We start from the raw sequence: 20,692 nt of genomic DNA, 5'->3' as shown, positions 1-20,692 counted from the left end.
TGGGGATAAAAATATATGTTTATAAAAAATAAAAAATTAAAAAAAAATCCATCATTATCTTCAAGATACATTTTTACTACATTTGAGGTGGGGAGGGTCAAGCCTCAGAGATTTTGTTTCAGTCAGCTGCTGAGATTCCAATATGCCCTGATACATAAAGGATGGTAGAGACCAGGGACTTTGAGAGCAGTATCAACATTTGTTCTTCAAAGGATGGTGAGAAACTGCAAAACAGAGTAAAAAATAAGCCTTTGGAATCTCACAGATCTGGCTTTAAATTTTGATAACTGTCACTTATTACCTGTGTGAATTTGAGCAAGTTACTTAATCTCCTTGATCTGTTTCTCCTCATCTATAAAAGACGTGTGATAATATCAATGACCTTCAGGTACCTGGGTGGCTCACTCGGTTAAGAAAACTACTCTTGATTTCAGCCCAGGTCAAGATCTCAGGGTCCTGGGATCAAATCCCACACTGGGCTCCATGCTCAGCTCAGAGTCTGCTTGAGGTTCTCTCACTCCCTTTCCCTTTGTCCCTCTGCTTGTGCTCTCTCTCTAAATAAGTGCATAAATAAAATAAAATAAAATCTTAAAAAATAACAATGACCTTATCAGTTGTTATGAGGCAAAATAGACCTACAAGTACTAAATAATGCTGGTGTTATGGTGCTGCTGCTGCTGCTACGGCTGAGGTGGGGTGGTGGTCAGATGTGCAGGGAAGATAGCAGAAACCCTCACTTCTGTGTGGCTCCTCCTATCCCCTAGGGATATTAATGGTTATCTTTTCATGGTGGCATTTTGATGTTAAACCTCCTTCTGATATATGTGATTCCTGATTTATCTACTGATGAAGTGCTTATGTTTCACATTTATAAATGAATTCCCTTCTCTTGATACTAAACTGTGTCATTCAGAGTGTCCGTAAGTTCATACCCATAGCTACTCTTAGCTCCTTGTTTACCATGTATGCAAAGATTCTTCCACACTCTTCTCAACTTATTGTTGCCTCTCCAGAGCATGCACACACATACACACTCATTATATATAATATATATATATATTAGAATACACATATATACGTATATACATATATGTATATATACATATATATAATACATATATACACATATATGTGTACACACATATATACATATACACACATATATACATATATGTATATATGTGTGTGTATATATGTATATATATACATATGTATATACATATGTATATATATACATATATATACATATATATAATATATAATACACATATATTATATATATATATAAAATATATATATTATATATATAATACACATATATACACATATATATAAAATGAGTGTGTATGTGTGTGCATGCTCTGGATATATATATATGTGTGTATGTGTATATATATGTATTTATATATATGTATATATATGTATTCTAATCTGCTTTTTAATCCATTCAACAATATCTGGAGAGTGTCGACTATGTGCATGTGCTGTGGTAGAAGTTTAATGTATGATAGAGAATGACGGATAGTTTTTGCTCTCAAGTTGCTCATAGTAAGAGATATAGACCTATGGAAATATGTGATTACAACATGGAGTGATAAGCGCTATGATAGGAAGAGTATAGGATTCTGGGAAGATGTAGGAAGAGTTTCTAACTCAGGCAAGAGGGGATAACATTTTTTTCTTAGAAGACTTCTAAACCAAGCTCTTAAAGATAACTAGAGTTGGCAAGATGAAGGGGGATGCATGCAAAAGTCTTTAAGCTGGGGAGAATTGGGGATATTCAGGGAACTAACAAAAGAGTTTAGTGTATCTATGATGTGTGAGGGGCAGATGGCAAGATAAAACTTTAGAGAGAGAGGGAAATTACACACATCACAGGAGATCATAAGACAAACTCTATGAGTCTTCAGAAGCAATTGAAAATTGTATGTAGTGGTGTTGAGCTGGGTTATATAGACTTGTGAGAGCTGATTTTAAATTTTCAGGGTGACTTGAAATTAGCTGTGGTGGTAGTATTTATACCTCAGAGACTGGTAAGCTGCAAGTCACATTCCCACTCCCTCCCTCCAACTCTGGAAAGCCAGTTGTTGAAATTTACAACACTCTACTGGGAAAATATGGACAGGGCATACACTTGCTTGAAATTTAGGGATATCCTTTTGGTTGCAATGTAAAGTGTATTGCAAGGAGTTTGTGAAGAAGAGGTTGATTAGGAGTCTGATACAGTACACAAAGCAAATGATAGACTTCTCCAGAAAAAAAGTGATTTATAGTAACATTTGTATTATCATTTTTCATTATTTCTACTTTTCTCCTCTAATATGTTATAATTAAACAAATCATTTTTTGGTATTTTTCCAAAGATATCTGCTAACAAATTTTGATCAAAACATATTGACATCCTATAGTGGACATTGGGATTGCCTATCTGGCAGCCATTCTAGCTATCCCTGGCTTGATGGCAACCTTGAGATTTTGGTGGAGACTGCAGGACTCACCGTGGTAAATCTGAACCCATAAGAACACTTCCATTCCTGATTGTACCAGCCCATGAAATGTCCCTTAACCAGGGCTTGATTCATGTGTGGAACCATCAACATTAAGTTAGAGGCTCTTTTATGAATGTAAAATATGACCTTCCCTTTCATCATATTTATGAACTAAGCTACAGCTAGAATTAGTAGCTATAGTGGCCGTGGCGAAAACCAACCTCAGTAGTAAGCTGAAGGCAATGTGAGAGAATTTCAGAAAACAGAAACCAAACCCTAACCTACCCACATCTGAAATTTAACCCATATCTGGAATTAGAAGTTTCATGAACACATACATTCTGTTTTTATTGTTAAACATTTGTTGCAAATATCTTCTCCCATTCTGATTTTGTTTTGTTTTATTTTGGTGTTTCTGTTACCTCTTGTTTTGCTTCCACCCTGAATTGTTGTAGTTTTATTTACTCACTTTTCATCATGATTTATGCATTTTGCATTTTGGACAAGAAACTCTTCTTTACCTCAAGTCCTTGGAGATTTTCTTTTTATATTAAGATTTTTAATATATCCATAATTTACTTTTTCTATAGTGACATCATCATCATCATCACCATCATTATCATCATTCTCCTTTTGGAAAGCTAATAATTCTAGAATATTTTGGTTGAATATCTCCTTATTTGCCATACTGAAGTTCACATACATTCATGCACATACCCAGAGCCTCCTACTTCAGAGACTTTGTTGTTGTTACAAAAATAACACATTGTTTTAGTTGCACAATTATTTTTGGGTAGAATAGACATTTAACAGTATCAATTCTTGTAATCCATGAACATGGAATATATTTGTATTTATTTTTGTCATCTTTAATTTTTTTCACTGATATTTTATGGTTTTTAGTTGTTCTCTTTAACTATAGGATTTTTCCCTTCAAGATCTTGCTCATCTTTTATTATATTTACATCTACAAATGGGGGCAAATTACTTTCTTTTTTAAAGATCAATATATATCCCTAGTCTTTTCGCATCTGAGACATTTTCTCAGACTCTTCTTGTTTTCATGACTTTGACATTTTTGAAAAGCACTGTTCTGGTATTTTGTGGAATGTCTTCTCAGTGTGATAATATATGCCATGATTCAAATAGATTTATGGTTTTGGAGGAAGACTTTCATACAGTTGAAGTACCTTTCTCATCACATCATGTAAGGACACCCAGTATACCCATGATATCAATATGGCGTCATTGGTGTAGTAAACCATGATTACTTGGTTAAAGTCTCCCCAAGATGTGCCTCTCTAGTTTGTAGACTGTTTTGAGCTGAAGGCAATCAAGACTCTGTGGGCTCAAGAGAAACTTTGTCCCTCCCTTAACTACCTAGGGGGATCTAAACTGGAGATCTTTCCCAGAATAAGAGTTATTGCCAGAGACAAAATTTTTTAAAAAGATTTATCTATTTATTTGAAAAAGAGAGAGAGAGCATGCACAAGCAGGGGAGGGACAGAAAAAGATGGAAAGAGAGAATCTCAAGCAGACTCCCCACTGATTGTGGAGCGTGACATGGGGCCCCATCTTATGACTCTGAGATCATGACCAGAGCTGAAATCAAGAGTCACACGTTCAACCAACTGAGCTACCCAGGCACTCCACCAAAGATAAATTTTATATGAGTGACCCATCTGTGTGGCAGGACAAACATCCAGTTACCAAACATGTACCTTTCTTCTTCTTGCCCCGTGATTTTCCCTCCTCTTCTTTGAAGGCCCAGATTTTTTCCCATTCCTTAACTCAGACTTCATTTTACCTTTTTTGTCTTTGTGCCTCTCATATATGTGGAACTCTCATACATAAGAAATTAAATTTTATCTTCTCCGGTTAATCTGTCTCATGTCAATTTAATTCTTGGACCAGCTGAAGGAAACTTTGAAGGGAAGAATAAAATTTTTCCTCCCCAACATCTTTTAGATGTCTTCACTGAAAAGTTGCTATTTTTTCTCTTCCATCCTCCAATCATTAGAAGTGAATTAATGTCTAGTTTACATTCAAGGGGAAGAGAAATGAGCTCCACCTCCTGGAGAAAGGGCTATCAAAACAAAGACAGGCATTCATTAAAACCACCATTGTAATAAATATTTTAGAAAAGACATTTTGAGGCTATATAAATATCCTATTTCTCCTTAAAGTTTCACTCATTAATTTTATCATTTACATATAGAATTTTCTTGCAGCAATTACTTCTGTGTCATTCAAAAGTTGATTTTCTATATCCCTCATTTCTTCTTCCTTTATTATTTGAATTCTGCAAAGAAGATTTGTCCCTTTTCTCTCATTTCTTTCTTCATTAAATCACTTATTTATATCTGTCTGGACTAATACATATTTATATTACTCTTTGTGTTATGACACATATTTTTTTAATTGGTCCAATTGTTCCAGTTTTTGCTGTTGAGAGCTGAGCTGACTTCTGTGTAGTTTTGACATGCTCCCAATGTTCCCTTTCTTTTTTAGCACTTTGCTGTTTTCTAGAACCAGAAGATAGTTCAGGTTCATTTCCCTGTTGCAGACATTGAATTTCCATTTCTATAGGGAGACCTGGTTTCTTTTTGGAGGGAAATTATGCTTTAAAAAACTTAATATGGGGTTAGGTATGCTTATTGCTACAAAAGTCACTGTTTTAGACCCCCTCAGTGGACAAGGTGAAGAAATATACATAAAACACTAACCTGTGTGCACACATGTTTATATTTATTGCTGTACCTGTTATCTGCACATATGTTAAAGGATACATGAGTTCATACTCATCTCTTCTACTCAAATCTAGCCCCACAGGCTTCATTCTAGCAGCAGCCCCGCCCTGCTTGTTAATAACCTCTTTATATATAAACCTTGTTTATAACATGTAGGAAATCTGGCAATGATTATCCAACATTTATTTGTGTGTTTGTTTAACCTTAACATACTTGTAAAGTTGTTTCAGAATTGCTCGCCGGTATTATGTAATACTAAATTTACCAACACGAGCACTGATGTACAGCTCCCTTTGTCTTTTGTCTGTGGTCTGCAGTCGGAGAAGCTGTTTGTCAGCCACTTAGGTCAGCTTCATTTAACTCCCTCCTCTTCCAGTGAGGTTTCTGTGTGTTTCTACTAAGGTTTAATTCATTTTTCACAGTCTGCATCCCATCCTGAGCCCCACAGTTACCCTGGTTGACTTTTTTCTTTTTTCCTCTTCTTTCCCTTTCCTCTTTCCTTTCCTTTCCCTCCTTCTTTTTAGCTTTGAGGGAAAACAAAGGATATGGGGGAATTCTTCTCTTGTAGGAAGTCACATTCCATCTTTGACTTGCTGTAAGATCATTTATATGGTCCTTAGTTTAGACTCTGCCTGACTCAGGCTTTCCTCCTGTCACCCCACAGAAGCCCTGTGACCTGGAGAAAGTAGCACAGCTTTGCAATAATAAAACCTCAGCACAGGAAAATATTTTATTTATCTGAGAGAGAGAGAGAGACAGAGACAGAGACAGAGACAGAGAGCATGAGCAGAGGTGAGAAGGAGAAGCAGGCTCCCATCATGGGGGTTGGTCCCAGGGTCCTGGGATCATGACCTGAGCCAAGGGCAGATACTTAACCAGGCACCCCAAAACTCAAAAATTTTAAATGATTTTTCTATAGGTTGTAAAGTACTTCTGCTCATCTTTTCTCCACTGTGTCTTGTGAAATTCCTTCAGTTAAGCCTGGGTTTTATTTTGGGTTAGACTGGGGTCAGGGCAGTGGTTCACTGTTGGGTTTAGAATAGTGGGAATTATAGGGGTCCAGAGGGTGTTGGGCCATGATGTGCCATTTTGGCATGCAGATGATTTTGAGCTGAAAGAAACCAAGGCCTAAAAGACCCAGAAGAAACTTTGACCTTTCTGCTAACTGCCTAAAAGAATTTCAATAGAGAACATCCTCTGGAAGGAGAGCTACCATCATAAAGAACTACAGTATGATGTGAACCAGGTGCAGGAGGCTCGGAGAGACGTAGCAAAGTCTGTTGAAACTCCTATGCTCCATTGTTTCTGCATGTCCCAACAAACACTTGCTTAACAAACATTTTCTATCATCTTCCTGTGAGTTGCTTCCCGTCCCTTTGAAGTCCCAGACACTTACCCCTTCTCCTTCGTTTAGGTTGACATACATGCCCAGTTTTATTTGCCTTTGGAATTTCACGTGTTTGTGTGGATTCCACATAGTAGACAACAAAATTAATTTTTCTCCCATAATTCACTTTAATTAGTAGACCAGCCCAAAGAACTAGGAGTAAAGGGGGAAATGTTCCCTTTCCTCCCTAATGAATGATTCATCTATTCATTCATTCACTTCTTCAGTATTGAGTTTCTACCACATGCTTTGTCCTTCTGTTAAAAATTCAGAGATAAAAGTGCAACTTGTGGAATCATTTTGTCCCTACTTTCATGGAACAATAATAAATGAAGTGAAATGTGTAAAATAAAACCCCAACCAGACAAAGGGTTACATAAATAGTCACAATTTTGATCAATGGTTAAAGATGAATTTGAGTCATCTATACAAGCATTCCCTTCTGGATGAATTGTCTCACCCATATCTGATGCAGGTGATACTTAGATAAAACGCGGGACTTAGACTTTGGGCTGATGCTGGAATGAGTTAGGGGCATTGGGCTGGAATGAGTGTATTGCATATGTGAGAAGGACATGAAAATAGAGACAAATTTTGGATGTCTGCCATCTCCCTAGTAAGAGATCCTAGTAAGATTTTTTTTAATATGAGGAAGGTATCATAAAGAATACATGGGCATTTTTTTTTAGAACATAGTACATGGGTGGGTCTCTAGTTTGAAAACGCTACTGACTATCCAGTAGAATTAATGCATAAAATTTACATCATATCTAAACATTATGTATTTTTACCTTTATGGATTGAGAGAAATTATAAAGACGTCTAGAGAGAAAATACATGACACATACAAATATTTGTAATTTTGTAAATAATTGTGAAGTTACATTGGAATTGCCAAAATGAACTCTAGATGCTAGAAGAAAAGAGAGTGAATGGTTCTGAGTAGAAGAATATTTTACAGTTTAAATGCCATACTTCTCTAGAATTCAATCAAATATGGGGAGTGTAAAAAGAAAATGTTCAGGCCAGCAAAACCACAAAAACTCTATTTCCCAGATACCCTTTCTCAGCATTTAACCGGAGAGTGTGTTCTACCCCTCTCACGAGTAAATCAAAAACTAGGGAGCCCTACAGAGGGCGCTTTTGCACACATACCCTTCCCCTCAGCAAGCAGTGCCGCAGGAAGGAAGATGAGGAACTTCGCAAGGGAGGATATTTTCGACCAAGAATTTTTTTTTTTTTAAGATTTTATTTATTTGACAGAGAGAGCAAAAGTAGGCAGAGAGAGAGGCAGAGAGAGGGGAAGGAAAGCAGGCTCCCTGCCTAGCAGAGAGTCCATCACCCAAGAATTTTATCTCCTGCCTTTAAGAAAAGGACTAAAGATCTCTCCCAGTTCCTGCAACCATGCACCAACCACTGCTTGCAGCCGGTGAGAAATTGCCACAACCTCACACTAAGCAGAAGTTTTTGGTCACAAGAGAACAAATACATTAGACACATAACTTTCCCTGTGAAATTGCCATTTTGGGAGCTAGAAGGGGTGGGAGCAGATAGAGAACAGACACGTGCAGGACCTTGGCAGTTGAGTGGCCCAGAAGCAGCAATGGCAGGCAGATCGGCTCCAATTTCAGGAAAGGTTTGAAGAGATTTTAAGCACCTGGGTTGTCTGTGTAAATCTTTCTCTTTGCATTTCTTAAGTCATGTAAATGAAGAGACAATGGCTTTCGCTTTTAGATCCACCAGTTCTAAGTTCTGAACAATGTTTTCTTATTTCCTTCTTTTTTATAACCCAACTTCCCATGGAACCTTGGTGTTTGTGTCCCTTTTGGCCTTTCTGGGCCTCTTAAAGAGAGAGACAGAAGGACACAGAGAGAGAGACAGAGAGACAGAGAGAACAAAGCTGTAATGATTCCTTTGGGAGTATCAGAAAATACAAGGAATATCATCTTCCCATTTGTAAAATGAAAATTGGTGCATATTTATTTTAAGTAAATTGAGCATTCAGTTGGAGAATACAATTGTTGAGGTGGGATCTGGAAGGACATCTCTTCTGAGTGTGAAAGAGTAAGTCCAGTGTGTACTGAGAAAAAAAAAATGCTCGTGGAAAGCATGTGCAAATGTTCTGCCGGGATGTTACACACACCCAGCGGTACAGGAAATGATCCCTCTAGTATCTCTTTCTTTCAGACAGAGGCATAATTAAACCTCATCTTGATAAACTTGCCTCCACCAAAAAAAAAAAAAAAGTCATATTGGCATATGTTTCAATGTTCACAATCGCAAAAGACAACACTGCATGTTCTAAGGACTCAGATGTGGGGACAGGATTGGGTAAGCATCTCCAGAGGGATAGAAGAACGTGCTGGTGAAACCGGGGTATGAAGCAAGTGGGGGGCCAGAAGATAGGTTTTAGTTTCTGGTTTGCATTTTGCAAGTCTCTATTGAAAATTCTCACAAAACAGTATCATTATGCCTCATCAGAAAGGATGAATACCCAACTTTTGTATCCACATGGACAGGACTGGAAGAGATTATGCTGAGTGAAATAAGTCAAGCAGAGAGAGTCAATTATCACATGGTTTCACTTATTTGTGGAGCATAAGGAATAACACAGAGGGCATGAAGAGATGGAGAGGAGAAGGGAGTTGGGGGAAATTGTACAGGGAGACAAAACATGAGAGACTGTGGACTCTGAAAAACAGTCTGAGGATTTTGGGAAGGTGGGGGGTGGTGGGAGGTTGGGTGAGCCTGGTGGTGGGTATTATGGAGGGCACGTATTGCATGGAGCACTGGGTGTGGTGCATAAACAATGAATTCTGGAACACGGAAAAGAAATTAAAAAAACAAATTTAAAAAACAAAACAAAACAAGAAAAATAATATCATGTCCAAATACCAAAGACCGTCCACAATTTGTTTCCTGTCTAAACCTTAAGCCTGACTTCTAATTATTTGCTGCACACATAATGCACTCTTACATGCTCCCAGAAAACACCACCAACGGGCATTTCTTTAGGACTTTTGCCAGCAGATGTGGTCTCATTCTGCAGATGAAAACTTCTGAGGCCATGATTTTTAAGTCCTGGCTCCCACGGTATTTTCTTAGGGAAAGGTTTTCCTTGAATTCTGCACACCCCTTGGCAGGTAGAATTGTTTCATCCTCTTGTGTGTTCCAGCAACATCTGGCATACTAGTAACATGAACTCATTTATCTGTGACCTACTCTTACAGCCTGTGAGAGCAGTCAGGACAAGGGCTGATACCATGGTATCCACCTCTGTGTGGTGGTGACATAGTGACATCAGTGACAGAGCAATGCCTGACCTAGAGCCCAAACTCCTTTTTGGAATAATGTGTACATAAAGAAGTTTTATTCCTTAATCTCAGTAACACATTGGTTTAGTCCGCAAGTTCCCAAAGACACTGTGGGAAGATGGTGCATGGCTTCATTTATTTTTGTCATGAAAGGTATGCCTCATATATCTTTTAATGTCCTCTATTCACAAGCATACCTTAGTTTCCTGGAGAATGAGAAGAAGTTTCATCACATCCCAGAGAGACAATACAGGTGACTAGAGGGGCAATCTGGAGTATCTTACAGTTTAAGGAAGAGCCACTTAGGGTTATGTCAATAATTAATCTGAAATAAAAGAATCCCACATCTGTGATTCATTTTACCATGTATTTATTTGTTTAGCTAGTTAGCTATTAAGATGAGCACATCAGTTAAGCTCTGACCCTAATTTAGATACATTGCTCCTTCTACTCATGGAATGCTTATCAAGTTCATGCCCCTCAGGGCTTCATGGCTGCATCCTTGCCCTCAAAAAAATCAAAAGAGCAGAGAGTCAGTCCAATGTTTAGCAGCCCAGAGAGTCTTTTGGATGAACACTTAGCTCCCACACCCTATCAGGAGTGGCCCAGAGCATTCTTCCTGTCCAGTTTTAGAGCCCATCTGCTGCACAGAGCTATATGAGTCATGCCCAAAAGACAGGAAGAGAGAGAAAGACAACAAATACCGGATTCAGAGGCAAATCCAGAGATTCAGAGGCTAAGACACACTCGTGAGCATGCATCAGCCTTAGATGATGTGTGAAGCCACCTATGCCTTAAACAGGGAAGACAGGCTTTTCAGAGGTACCTTGGGTAGAGTTCTGGCACAGAAATGGCCAAGGAGAGAAAGCTCCAGAAGGGAAGAACATCTCTCTCTGTTCTGCCATTCTCTCTCACCTTCTCAGTCTCCAGTAAACTCTTTCCTTGGTTGGTTCTGTAAATGGTGCTGGTCTCAGGCAGATTCATTCTCCAGGACTCTCAAATGTCCTTGTTTCACACTACTCTCTGTTCAGTCCCTTAATTTTGTTCTTCATTCTAACAAACAAATGAAAAACCCTATTGCTCTTAATCAGCTGGGAATCTTATCTGACAAATGTCTTGAGTGTAAAGATAGTCGTCAGTATCATTAGCCAACCCATGCTGACTGTCCGTCTGGAGCCCTCTGTAGGAGGAAGGCCCCTGAGGCTCATTGTAACCACGTTCCTCACCGGCGGACAGCTCAGCTAATGAAAAGATGGACCCAGAAAATAGTGGCCGGGCAGGTCTTGCTCTCCCAAACCCACAAGGGCCCTCCAGGTAAGTACAAGCTACTCTTTTTTTCCTATTCCCAGTGGGCCAGAGACAGTCACGGTGCTAGGGAGATGCCAGTTCCTGGATGTAGGCACAGACCCAGCTGGTTGAATTAACATATGGACTATAAAGAAACATGTTGCTATACTTTGCCAGTAGTTCTCTCGGGGTGATGAGGAAGTTGAAACATAGCTTGTGAACTGGAAATAAATTTTCTCGCAGCAGGGGCTCACTTTCTGGGATTGAAGTAGGAGAGTTTGTACTATCAGTTGAGATTTCTTGCCTCAGCAACTGGTGTATGTTAAGGGAAACTTTTCAACATGACCTGGGATTCCTTACTGGTTACTCTTTATGAACCTCAGGCTAAGGGAATCCTGCCCTACTGTTTAGAGGGAAACATTCATGAGTGAGGATGGTAGAGGAGCATGATTCTGTTTTCCTCTGCATACTGAAGATGAACCTGTTATTAAGACTTTCCTTTTAAAGTTTTTAGGAAAGGTTTGAGAATCAATATTGGATTCTCAATATTGGATTGACTATCACTCAAAATATTGAGTATATTCCAAAGTTTTAGAAGGGACAGTATTTGCAATTAGCCTCATCTGAGGATGAAAGAGGGAATAGATCTAACCCGCCAGAGCTGTTCTGTGCACAGGAAGTTGACTGTGAATGTGTCTTTGACAAAATATATTCAGGTACATTTCTGTGTTAAAAATACTGAGACACACATGGGTAAATGGGCCTGTTTTTATTTTTACTCATTAGCATAGATCCCTGGGAAAGAACTTGGTGTAGTAACCCTGGATTAGGACTTGATTCCTTTTCTGTTCCATTTTATTCATCTCGTCACTGGCTAGACAGTGATTTTGGCCACCATTTTGGACCCCCTGAGCCTCAGCTTCTTACACATTTCAATGAAGATTTTAATTACAAGATTGTTTTTGAAAAAAATATACAATCAAAATCCTCCTTTTCTGTCAGTTGATAACTTTTCACAGAGAGAGAGAATTTTCTCATGGCTGAATTTTTGTTTGAACTTCACAGTGCGCCTGAAATTGAGCTTTCAGAAGTATCTCTCCATGAAAACCCCTTACTACAGAAGACTGCCTCATCCCCACCATGCCACACATGGCTGATATTTTTGAAGAGGGAACTGGAGTTTCTGGGGGTGAGTGAACATCTTCCGACCTTAACCAGAGTAGGACTGGCTCTAGGAAAGAGTAGTTGCGTGCGTGAACACGGTTTCCCCACTTGGATTCATGAGGCATGAGAAACCTGGTAGGTGGAGAGGTGACATTGGGCCCAGTTGAGTAGAGAGAAGCATTTCTTCATGAAGACTAGGATAAGAATGGCAAATAGGATCTGCCAACTCTGGTCAGTTGCTGGTAGATTAGTATCATTAATATCCAATTAATAATTTTTGTCTACACTTCAACGGAAAGAACAATTGTTGATGTCCACCATGACTATGTAAATAAAGGTACATGAGAAATGATTGGCCATGCCTGCATTTAGGTCATGCCTGAATCCACCCTTAGAGCAACCTGATGGTACTGGAAAATATTGCATTTGAATTCTGTCTCAGGATTGCCTGAAACACCAAAGCAATTTCTCATGTTTGGGCTTCAATCATAAGGAATGTGAATGTGTTAAGGGAGTCTTGGAGAAATCCTTCTTAGTCTACAAAACATATGCATTTTTTACAGGTAACACAAATTCTGGTTGGCTTGATATGTCTTTGTTTTGGAACAATTGTCTGCTCCGTGATCAATATTTCAGAACTTAAGGAAGATGTTTTTTCATCATTTAAAGCAGGCTACCCATTCTGGGGAGCCGTGTTTGTGAGTAAATATCTACATTTGCTTTTGAAATAACACTGCACATAGCTTTTCTCTTGTCTAGGTCAGGTCCAACCAATGATTTATTCCAGTATTTAAAGTGCATAAACATATAGTAGTTTGCAAAGCACTTGGGTTAAACATGTTAGCACACTTCTGTCAGACGAGAAACCTGAGATTGATAAAAGTTAAATGAATTACCCAAGGGACATTTAGCTAATAAAAAATGAATCTAAACTTTCAGGATCCAATTCCAGAAAAATATCCCTAACATTACTTATCCATCAAGTTATCTTCATGAAGGCAGGAGGAAGAGACTGAGGAGGTGGGGAGAACAAGGTCAAACAAGGTCAAAGACATCTGATGAACTGCTACTACGTCCTAGCAACTCATTTAGGTGCTTTCTCATTGTATCTCCTTTAATCATTGTACTGCTTCTAAACTAGATGATTCAATGAGATCACAAAAATATACAGCTTTATTGATGTATAAATGACATGCAATCAATTGCACATATTTAAAGTCTACAGTTGGATACATTTTGACACCTGTATACACATGTGATAATATTACCACATCAATATAATGAACATATCCCTCACCTCCAAAAGCTTCCTCACACCCCTTAGTAATCCCTCCCTCTATTTCTTGACTTTCCATTCTTAAGCAGACACTGATCTGCTTTCTGTCACTTTAGTTTGGATTTTCTAGGATTTTATATAAAGAGAATCACACAGCGTATTTTCTCTACACTCTGGCTTCCTTCACTCAGCATAATTATTTTTAATTAGTCCATGCTGGTTTTTGTATCGACATCTCATTCACAAGGACATACTTTAACTCTAAGAAATATTGCATTCCCTTGGCACCTGCTAAGTACTTAGGAATTATCAGGTCACCTACCTGTTCACAACTCTCCTTGAACTTCTGCCGTATTTTATTTTTTCTTATTTTTTATTTTTTTAAAAGATTTTATTTATTTATTTGACACAGAGAAAGAGAGATCATAAGTAGGAATAGAGGCAGGCAGAGAAAGAGGGGGGAGTAGACTCCCTGCTGAGCAGCGAGCCCGATGTGGGGCTTGATCCCAGGACCCTGAGATCATGACCTGAGCTGAAGGCAGAGACTTAACCCACTGAGCCACCCAGGTGCCCCTGCCGTATTTTATTTAACCCTTCTCTCTACTGTCCTTCATTCTGTATGCTTAGCTTATTAGGTGTCTCTCAACCCATCGTACATGAAATTTTGAAATTTAAGCTTTGAAATTGTTTTGAATTTGTGCTGTTGATTTACATTTTCAATGAATCTTCTCCCATGTACATTTTGTAATTACTATATGTCTATATGACATATGTTAGACTTGAGAACTACATGCCACAAACACACGTTTCTTGCCGAAAGGAACTACACTCTAACACACAGGATGCTCATACAAACAAGTAATTACAACAAATTAGAGTCATTCCATAATAGTCATGTAGCAGGTCTGCAGGAACTTGCTACTCTGAAAGTAACAATGGATTGTCAGGGTCAGCATCACCGGGGAGGCCGGTAGAAATGAAGAAACTAAAGAAACCTCCAGGACCAATTAAATAAAAGTCTGCCTTTTGAGAAATACATAAATACAGAGAACAAGCTGGTGGTTGCCAAAAGGGAAGAGATTGGGGGGATGGGCAAAATGGGTGAGGGGGGTGGGAGATAAAAGCTTTCCATCATACAATAAGTAAGTTACAATGATAAAAGGCACAGTCCAGGGAATATAGTCAGTGGTGTTCTAAGAGTGTTATATGGTGACAGTTGGCAGCTACACGCTACATGTGGTGAGCATGGCATAATGGATGGAGCTGTGGAATCACTATGTGATACACCTGAAACTAATGTAACATTGTGTGTCAACTACACTTCAATTAAAAAAACAGAATCTGTATTTTACCAAGGTCATCACATGATTCGTGTGCACATTTAATATTGAGAAGCACTCTATAGGAAACAAGAATAAGAATATAATGAGCTTCTGGGGAATATTAATACATAGCTTTATAGAGTACCCACATGGGGCACCTGGGTGGCTCTGTTGGTTAAGCAGCTGCCTTTGGCTCGGGTCATGATTCCAGGGTCCTGGGATTGAGCCCGGCATCGGGCTCTCTGCTCAGCGGAGAGCCTGCTTCTCTCTCTCCCTCTGCCTGCCGCTCTGCTTACTTGTGCTCTCTCTCTATCTCTCTGTCAAATAAATAAATAAAATCTTTTTTAAAAAGTTATTATAGAGTACCCACAACTTTACGTCATATTTGGAGGATGGGGCTGGAGGGGAAATAAATGTCTAAGACTCACTGGGCTTTCCCCCATTTCCTTTTGTACAGTTTGCTATTTCTGGATTTTTGCCAATTATGTCTGAAAAGAAACACACTACCTGTCTGGTGAGTTACCGTTCTGTCTTTATCCATCCTTGAGAAGACAAGAAAGATGGAATTTTAGGAGACTTGAGGAAGACGTGTCATCATCTCCCATATTATGAGTGAACGTGGATATGTGGTTTTTTCCCCCCCCAATCCTTGTGTTGGATATAACCATTAAAAAATAATCACTAAAATATCAGTTGTCTTTTTTAGAAGACAATAGAGTATAATTACCTTGGCACTTGATTAAAAAATATCCTTACACCAGAACTTGTCCTTGTAAGTACAATCATCTGATCAGAAATGTGACTTGTTTCTGATTAAGGAGATTGCTTGAGGAGAGACGATGTGTGTCCATGTGGTCTTTCCTAAACACAGTCTTGGGAAGAAGGTTACAGAACCTTATTAAACAATGAGTATATTTCCAAGATTTTCTTTTTTAATTTACATTTTGATCCAATGCAAGGTTTTAATTGTGGGCAACCCAGCTCTAAAAATGCAGACAGGCCTACTGAATGCATGGGCAGATGGAGGCTCAGGTCTGAGTGCTGTCCTTCGCCATCAGGTGTGGGGAACCCTGTGGGCCAACGCTGTCAGCAGCATAGCTGCCGGAATAGGAATCTTCATCCTGACGGTCAATCTGAAGAAGAGCTCTGCTTTTATCTACAACTGCCAGGAAGTTTACGGAGAGGACTTCTGCTTTATGGCTTGTTTTTCCACTGTATGTATTACTTGTGGGGAGCTAAGATCTGGGTCCCACTCTAAGTGAGATCCCTCTTTTCCTTTTCTGTGAACATCGTCCTTTGCTGTAACCTCTCTCCCATAATGTGCTGTTCTGGATGTTCATGCACAGAGATGCTGGCTGCCGCCCCCTCTCCTGCTGAATCCTGTGACATTGGAGTCACCTGCATTGAACCATTTTGTGGCTTTCCCATGTGTGTGTCACTTCACTGGGACTGATCACGTCAGGGGGTGGTGGTTTGTGATAAAATGGTGATGAAATCAGGGGCTGCTATAAAGGAGCCCACTTTCGGGGTACCTGTCTTGTGACTCTACTTGTCTTGGCTATTGTTCAACAGGAAATTGTGGCAATGATCCTGTTTCTCACCATTCTGGGATTTTGTAGTGCCGTGTCCCTCATAATCTATGGGGTTGGAGAAGTAGTCCAAGGGAACAAGGTAGGTAGAGGCCTGATTACTCAATCCTGAATGACAAGCTGAAGAATTTAAGCTTCATCACTTAAAAATATGGCTTGGATTTCCTACAACATTTCTTCTAGAAAATTTTTTGTCCATGTTACAGTATTTTGATTTCCAGATCTCTTATTTTAAATCACATTTTCCTCTCATAAGAGCATAAATCTCATAGTATAGCCCCGTGACTGAGGATTAGGAAAGTGGAATCTTCATAATTTTAGAAATTGCAGATATGCTTCTAAGTATGTTGAGCATGAGAGATGAATATGCAGGTAGCATATGATGGAAACATTCAGGTATCTGGGCTTATTTTCTCTTCCAGAATAGCTCCCTTATATTTGTTCTTGCTCTCTCCTTTCTCTTGGCTTTCATCTTCCTACATGCTCTGAAGCCTCAATTTTCTTTCCTTCCTTATTCACAGTTACCAGCTGCATTTTCACTTGCCTTCTCATCCATTTTACCTTTGATGTATGACAAAGAATCACCAATGCTTGATGTGCATACACTTACTCAAATCTTCAGATGATACACACTATCTCCATCTGTCCACTTGCCTGAAGCATTCAAGTCTGGTGGACTTTTTGAATTGCTTTCCTCCAAAGATAAATAAGACAGCAGATATACCCAAGTTCAGACACATAATAGCCTTGCCAACTTATTTTTGACCAGCCAGTCTGGCTTGATTTGTTGGAGATGGAGGGAATAATTATGGTGTAATGAGGGAGAGTATGAGACTCAGAAAGGCAAAAAGAGATGAGTTATGTTGCATGAATTTTTTGTCTAGTGGTAGAAAATTCCTCGTGTCTGATATTAAATCATTTTTCCCTCATCAGATTGCAGAAGATCGTCTTTATGAGGAATTAAACATATATTCACCGATTTACAGTGAGTTGGAAGACAAAGTGGAGGCCTCTTCTCCAGCTGATTCATAAGAATCGTGTCTTCAGACCATCCTGACTCATGGCAAAGGTCTAGAATAGGCCAAGATCTTTCTTTAAGGGGATATTGGAAAAATTTCAGTTCTGTCTATGGTCTTCCAGGTTTACATTAGGACTTATTCTCCAGATGGTAATATTCTGTCTGAGGTTTCTGTTCACCTAAACTTTCTCCTACCCCGCCCATTTGTGGATATGTGATACACTCCTACTTTTCTTGTTTCCTATTGCTATCTCGCATAGGAACTTTTGTGGGAAATCAACATGTAATCAGCAAGTATTAGCTGTGTGCCTTTAACACCCACTAAACAAGAGGAAGGCTGGTTGAGAGCTGAGTCAAACTTTGAGAGTTTTGGAACACCTGGGTGACTCAGTGAGTTAAGGGTCAGACTCTTGATTTTGGCTCAGGTCATGATCTCCTGGGTTGTGAGATCGAGTCCCATGTCAGGCTTCTTGCTCAGTGGGGAGTCTGCTTGTGATTCTCTCTTTCCCTCTCTCCCTGTCCCTTCTCCCACTCCTTCTTTCTCTTGATCTAATAAATAAATAAATAAAATCTTAAAAAAAAAAAACAACAACTTTTGACCGTTTGATCATGTTTGGCTCTTAGCCCTTTTCAGAGTTCACAAGAGCTACACAGGTGCTTGATAAATGTCTCCCTACTGCACTATAATCACTTAGAGGGCAAAGCCCGTACAGGAAACTTACACTGAAGACCAATTTAGGCATTTGAAATTGCCCACATTTGTCTCTTTCACTTTGTGTTTCCCAGTTTCCCTCATCATGGGAGCTCAATGTGTATTGATAGAGTGAATGTGTGAACATTCTGGGAGAGTATCCCATGAAGCTAGGTGAGAGGTACAGTAGACGAGGAGAAAGAGAGTACTCTGAAGTGAATTTGGAGGTGAGGAGAGCAACCTAGCAGATAATTAGCATTAGGAGGATAGTCAGATGGAGATTTGAATAGAATCCTGTATGCTTGTACGAATCATTTTGATGAATATTTATCATATCAACTTAACAATGGATGCTTCCTGCTTATTTATGTGTGATCTTCTATGGAGAAACCAACATGGAATGCTGAAGGATCATCCATCTTATAAAATGCTTTGGAATCCCAGGACTATAGCTTATTAGAGTGTGCTGTGGCAAGTTATTTAATTTTTTTTTTGCTTGTTCTGGCTTTTCTCATCTGTAAGATTAAGATATTAGGAGTAATTTACTTGCCAGAATATTGGAAATAATTTACCTGCCAGGATCTGTTGTAGGAACACACACACGCACGTGCGCGCACACACACACCTTACCATATATGTTAGTTTTCACATGCAAGTATTTTTACATCCCCTTAATGATAGCATACTTTTTCACAGACACAAAGTCTCATAAAGATCTGTATTATTTCCTGAATCACCACTACATTCACTGACACAATTTGTTCAATAATGTTTGCAGATTGATGAATGGGCAGAGGGGAGTTTCACTAAGTTTCACTAAGTTACTCAATATCTGGCGAAAACAGGAAAATCATAAATGGAAAGATCACTTAATGAAGAATGTGAAATGAAAATAAATTAATGAAGACTTGAGCTGAAATGGAGTCAGTGGGAGTGGAGAGAAATGGTCATACCTAAAACATGGAGTGGAGTCAGTGGGAGTGGAGAGAAATGGTCATACCTAAAACACGGAGTGAAAGAGAAATTGGTAGATCTTGTTAACAAGTTGAGTTAAAGGATAAAGTTAGACAAGCAACCAGTTGATGAACACATTCTGTCATTGGGTCTCAGGTCAAAGGAGGCCACCAGCCAAAGTCGAAAGAACTGATAGGAAGTCAGAAATATGAATCGACGAGGGAAGAACATAGATAGACCTAAATTAAGCTCAGTCTCAGACTTTCATTTTTAGGAGACCAAAGAGAAATGCCATGGAGTGAGCCTGATTGTCCAATACAGAGTTTGGGGAAAGATGAAATTTGGCGTCATTATGAGAGAGATCATCGTGAAATGAAGCCGTTTAACACTCTGAGGAAATTATTTTGAGATAAAAGTGAAGCCAAGTTAACCTTCGAATACTGATCATCACAGGGGGAAAAAAAGAAGGAAAAACAAATCTAGGGTAGAAGTTACAAGAATTAGTCAGAAAAGTGCACTGTGAAACAGCAGGCAGCAGGCAGCTCAAAGTAGAGAGAGGCTCAGTAAAGAGAGAATAACTCACCATCAGAGACAGTATCTGCTGGTTTGGGCAAGAGAGACATCTACAAGAGAAATCTTGCCCCCGGCATGGGTGAGAGAGAAGTCTGCCTCCAGGTGAGGCACAAAGATAGGGCAGAGCCAATTGCAACGGTGAATGAATGCCAGATTCGCAGAGAAATTCAAGCGACAGCGTGGTGGTAAGTAAGTGAATAAAACATTTGCAGAGGCATTTAAAAAGAGAGCATGTGATATGAGAACTAAGAAAATAGATGACCAGCAGCAAGTTATGAAGAAAAGTAAGCAAAATATTTATGTTGCTGTTGCTGTCTTTGTTATTAAGAGGAGGAAAAAGTAGTTCACATCTTAGGCTAAGCAGATGAGTCCTGAAAAATCATCTTGTGGTAGTATTCACAAGTCATTAATAAAATAATTATGTTTTATGTACTTAGAGTGCCAAAATTAGAAAGTGACAGAAGATATTAGCTTCCTCGGACTAAAGAAATGATCACATGACCACACACTTGGTAGGTTTACCCATGGTAAGCATGGTAGCATGGTAGCATGGTATGCTACTTTCATTTATCTTTTCCTTCCTTCCTTTCCTTTTTTTTTTTTTTTTTTAAGATTTTAAAAAATTTAGCAAGACAGGAAACAACATGTGTTGGAGGGATGTGGAGAAAGGGGAACCCTCTTACACTGTTGGTGGGAATGCAAGTTGGTGCAGCCTCTTTGGAAAACAGTGTGGAGATTCCTCAAGAAATTAAAAATAGAGCTTCCCTATGACCCTGTCATTGCACTCCTGGGTATTTACCCCAAAGATGTATCTGTAGATACATCTGTATCTACAGATGTAGTGAAAGAAGGGCCATCTGTACCCCAATGTTTATAGC

General features: G+C 39.1%; 1 protein-coding gene across 1 annotated transcript; it reads left to right on the top strand.

The window, feature by feature from the left end:
• The first annotated feature begins 11,148 nt into the window (after positions 1–11,148).
• On the top strand, positions 11,149–18,176 carry LOC132008218 (high affinity immunoglobulin epsilon receptor subunit beta-like). The gene is made up of 7 exons (XM_059386703.1): positions 11,149–11,254; positions 12,293–12,416; positions 12,955–13,089; positions 15,447–15,503; positions 16,048–16,203; positions 16,562–16,660; positions 17,512–18,176. The coding sequence occupies exons 1-7, from the start codon at positions 11,193–11,195 to the stop codon at positions 17,608–17,610; spliced, it is 732 nt and encodes a 243-aa protein (XP_059242686.1). The 5' UTR covers positions 11,149–11,192; the 3' UTR covers positions 17,611–18,176.
• The last annotated feature ends 2,516 nt before the right edge of the window (positions 18,177–20,692 follow it).

The sequence above is a fragment of the Mustela nigripes genome, chromosome 1, assembly GCF_022355385.1.
Source record: "Mustela nigripes isolate SB6536 chromosome 1, MUSNIG.SB6536, whole genome shotgun sequence".
Taxonomy (NCBI): domain Eukaryota; kingdom Metazoa; phylum Chordata; class Mammalia; order Carnivora; family Mustelidae; genus Mustela; species Mustela nigripes.
This window is presented reverse-complemented; position numbering and strand designations above follow the sequence as displayed.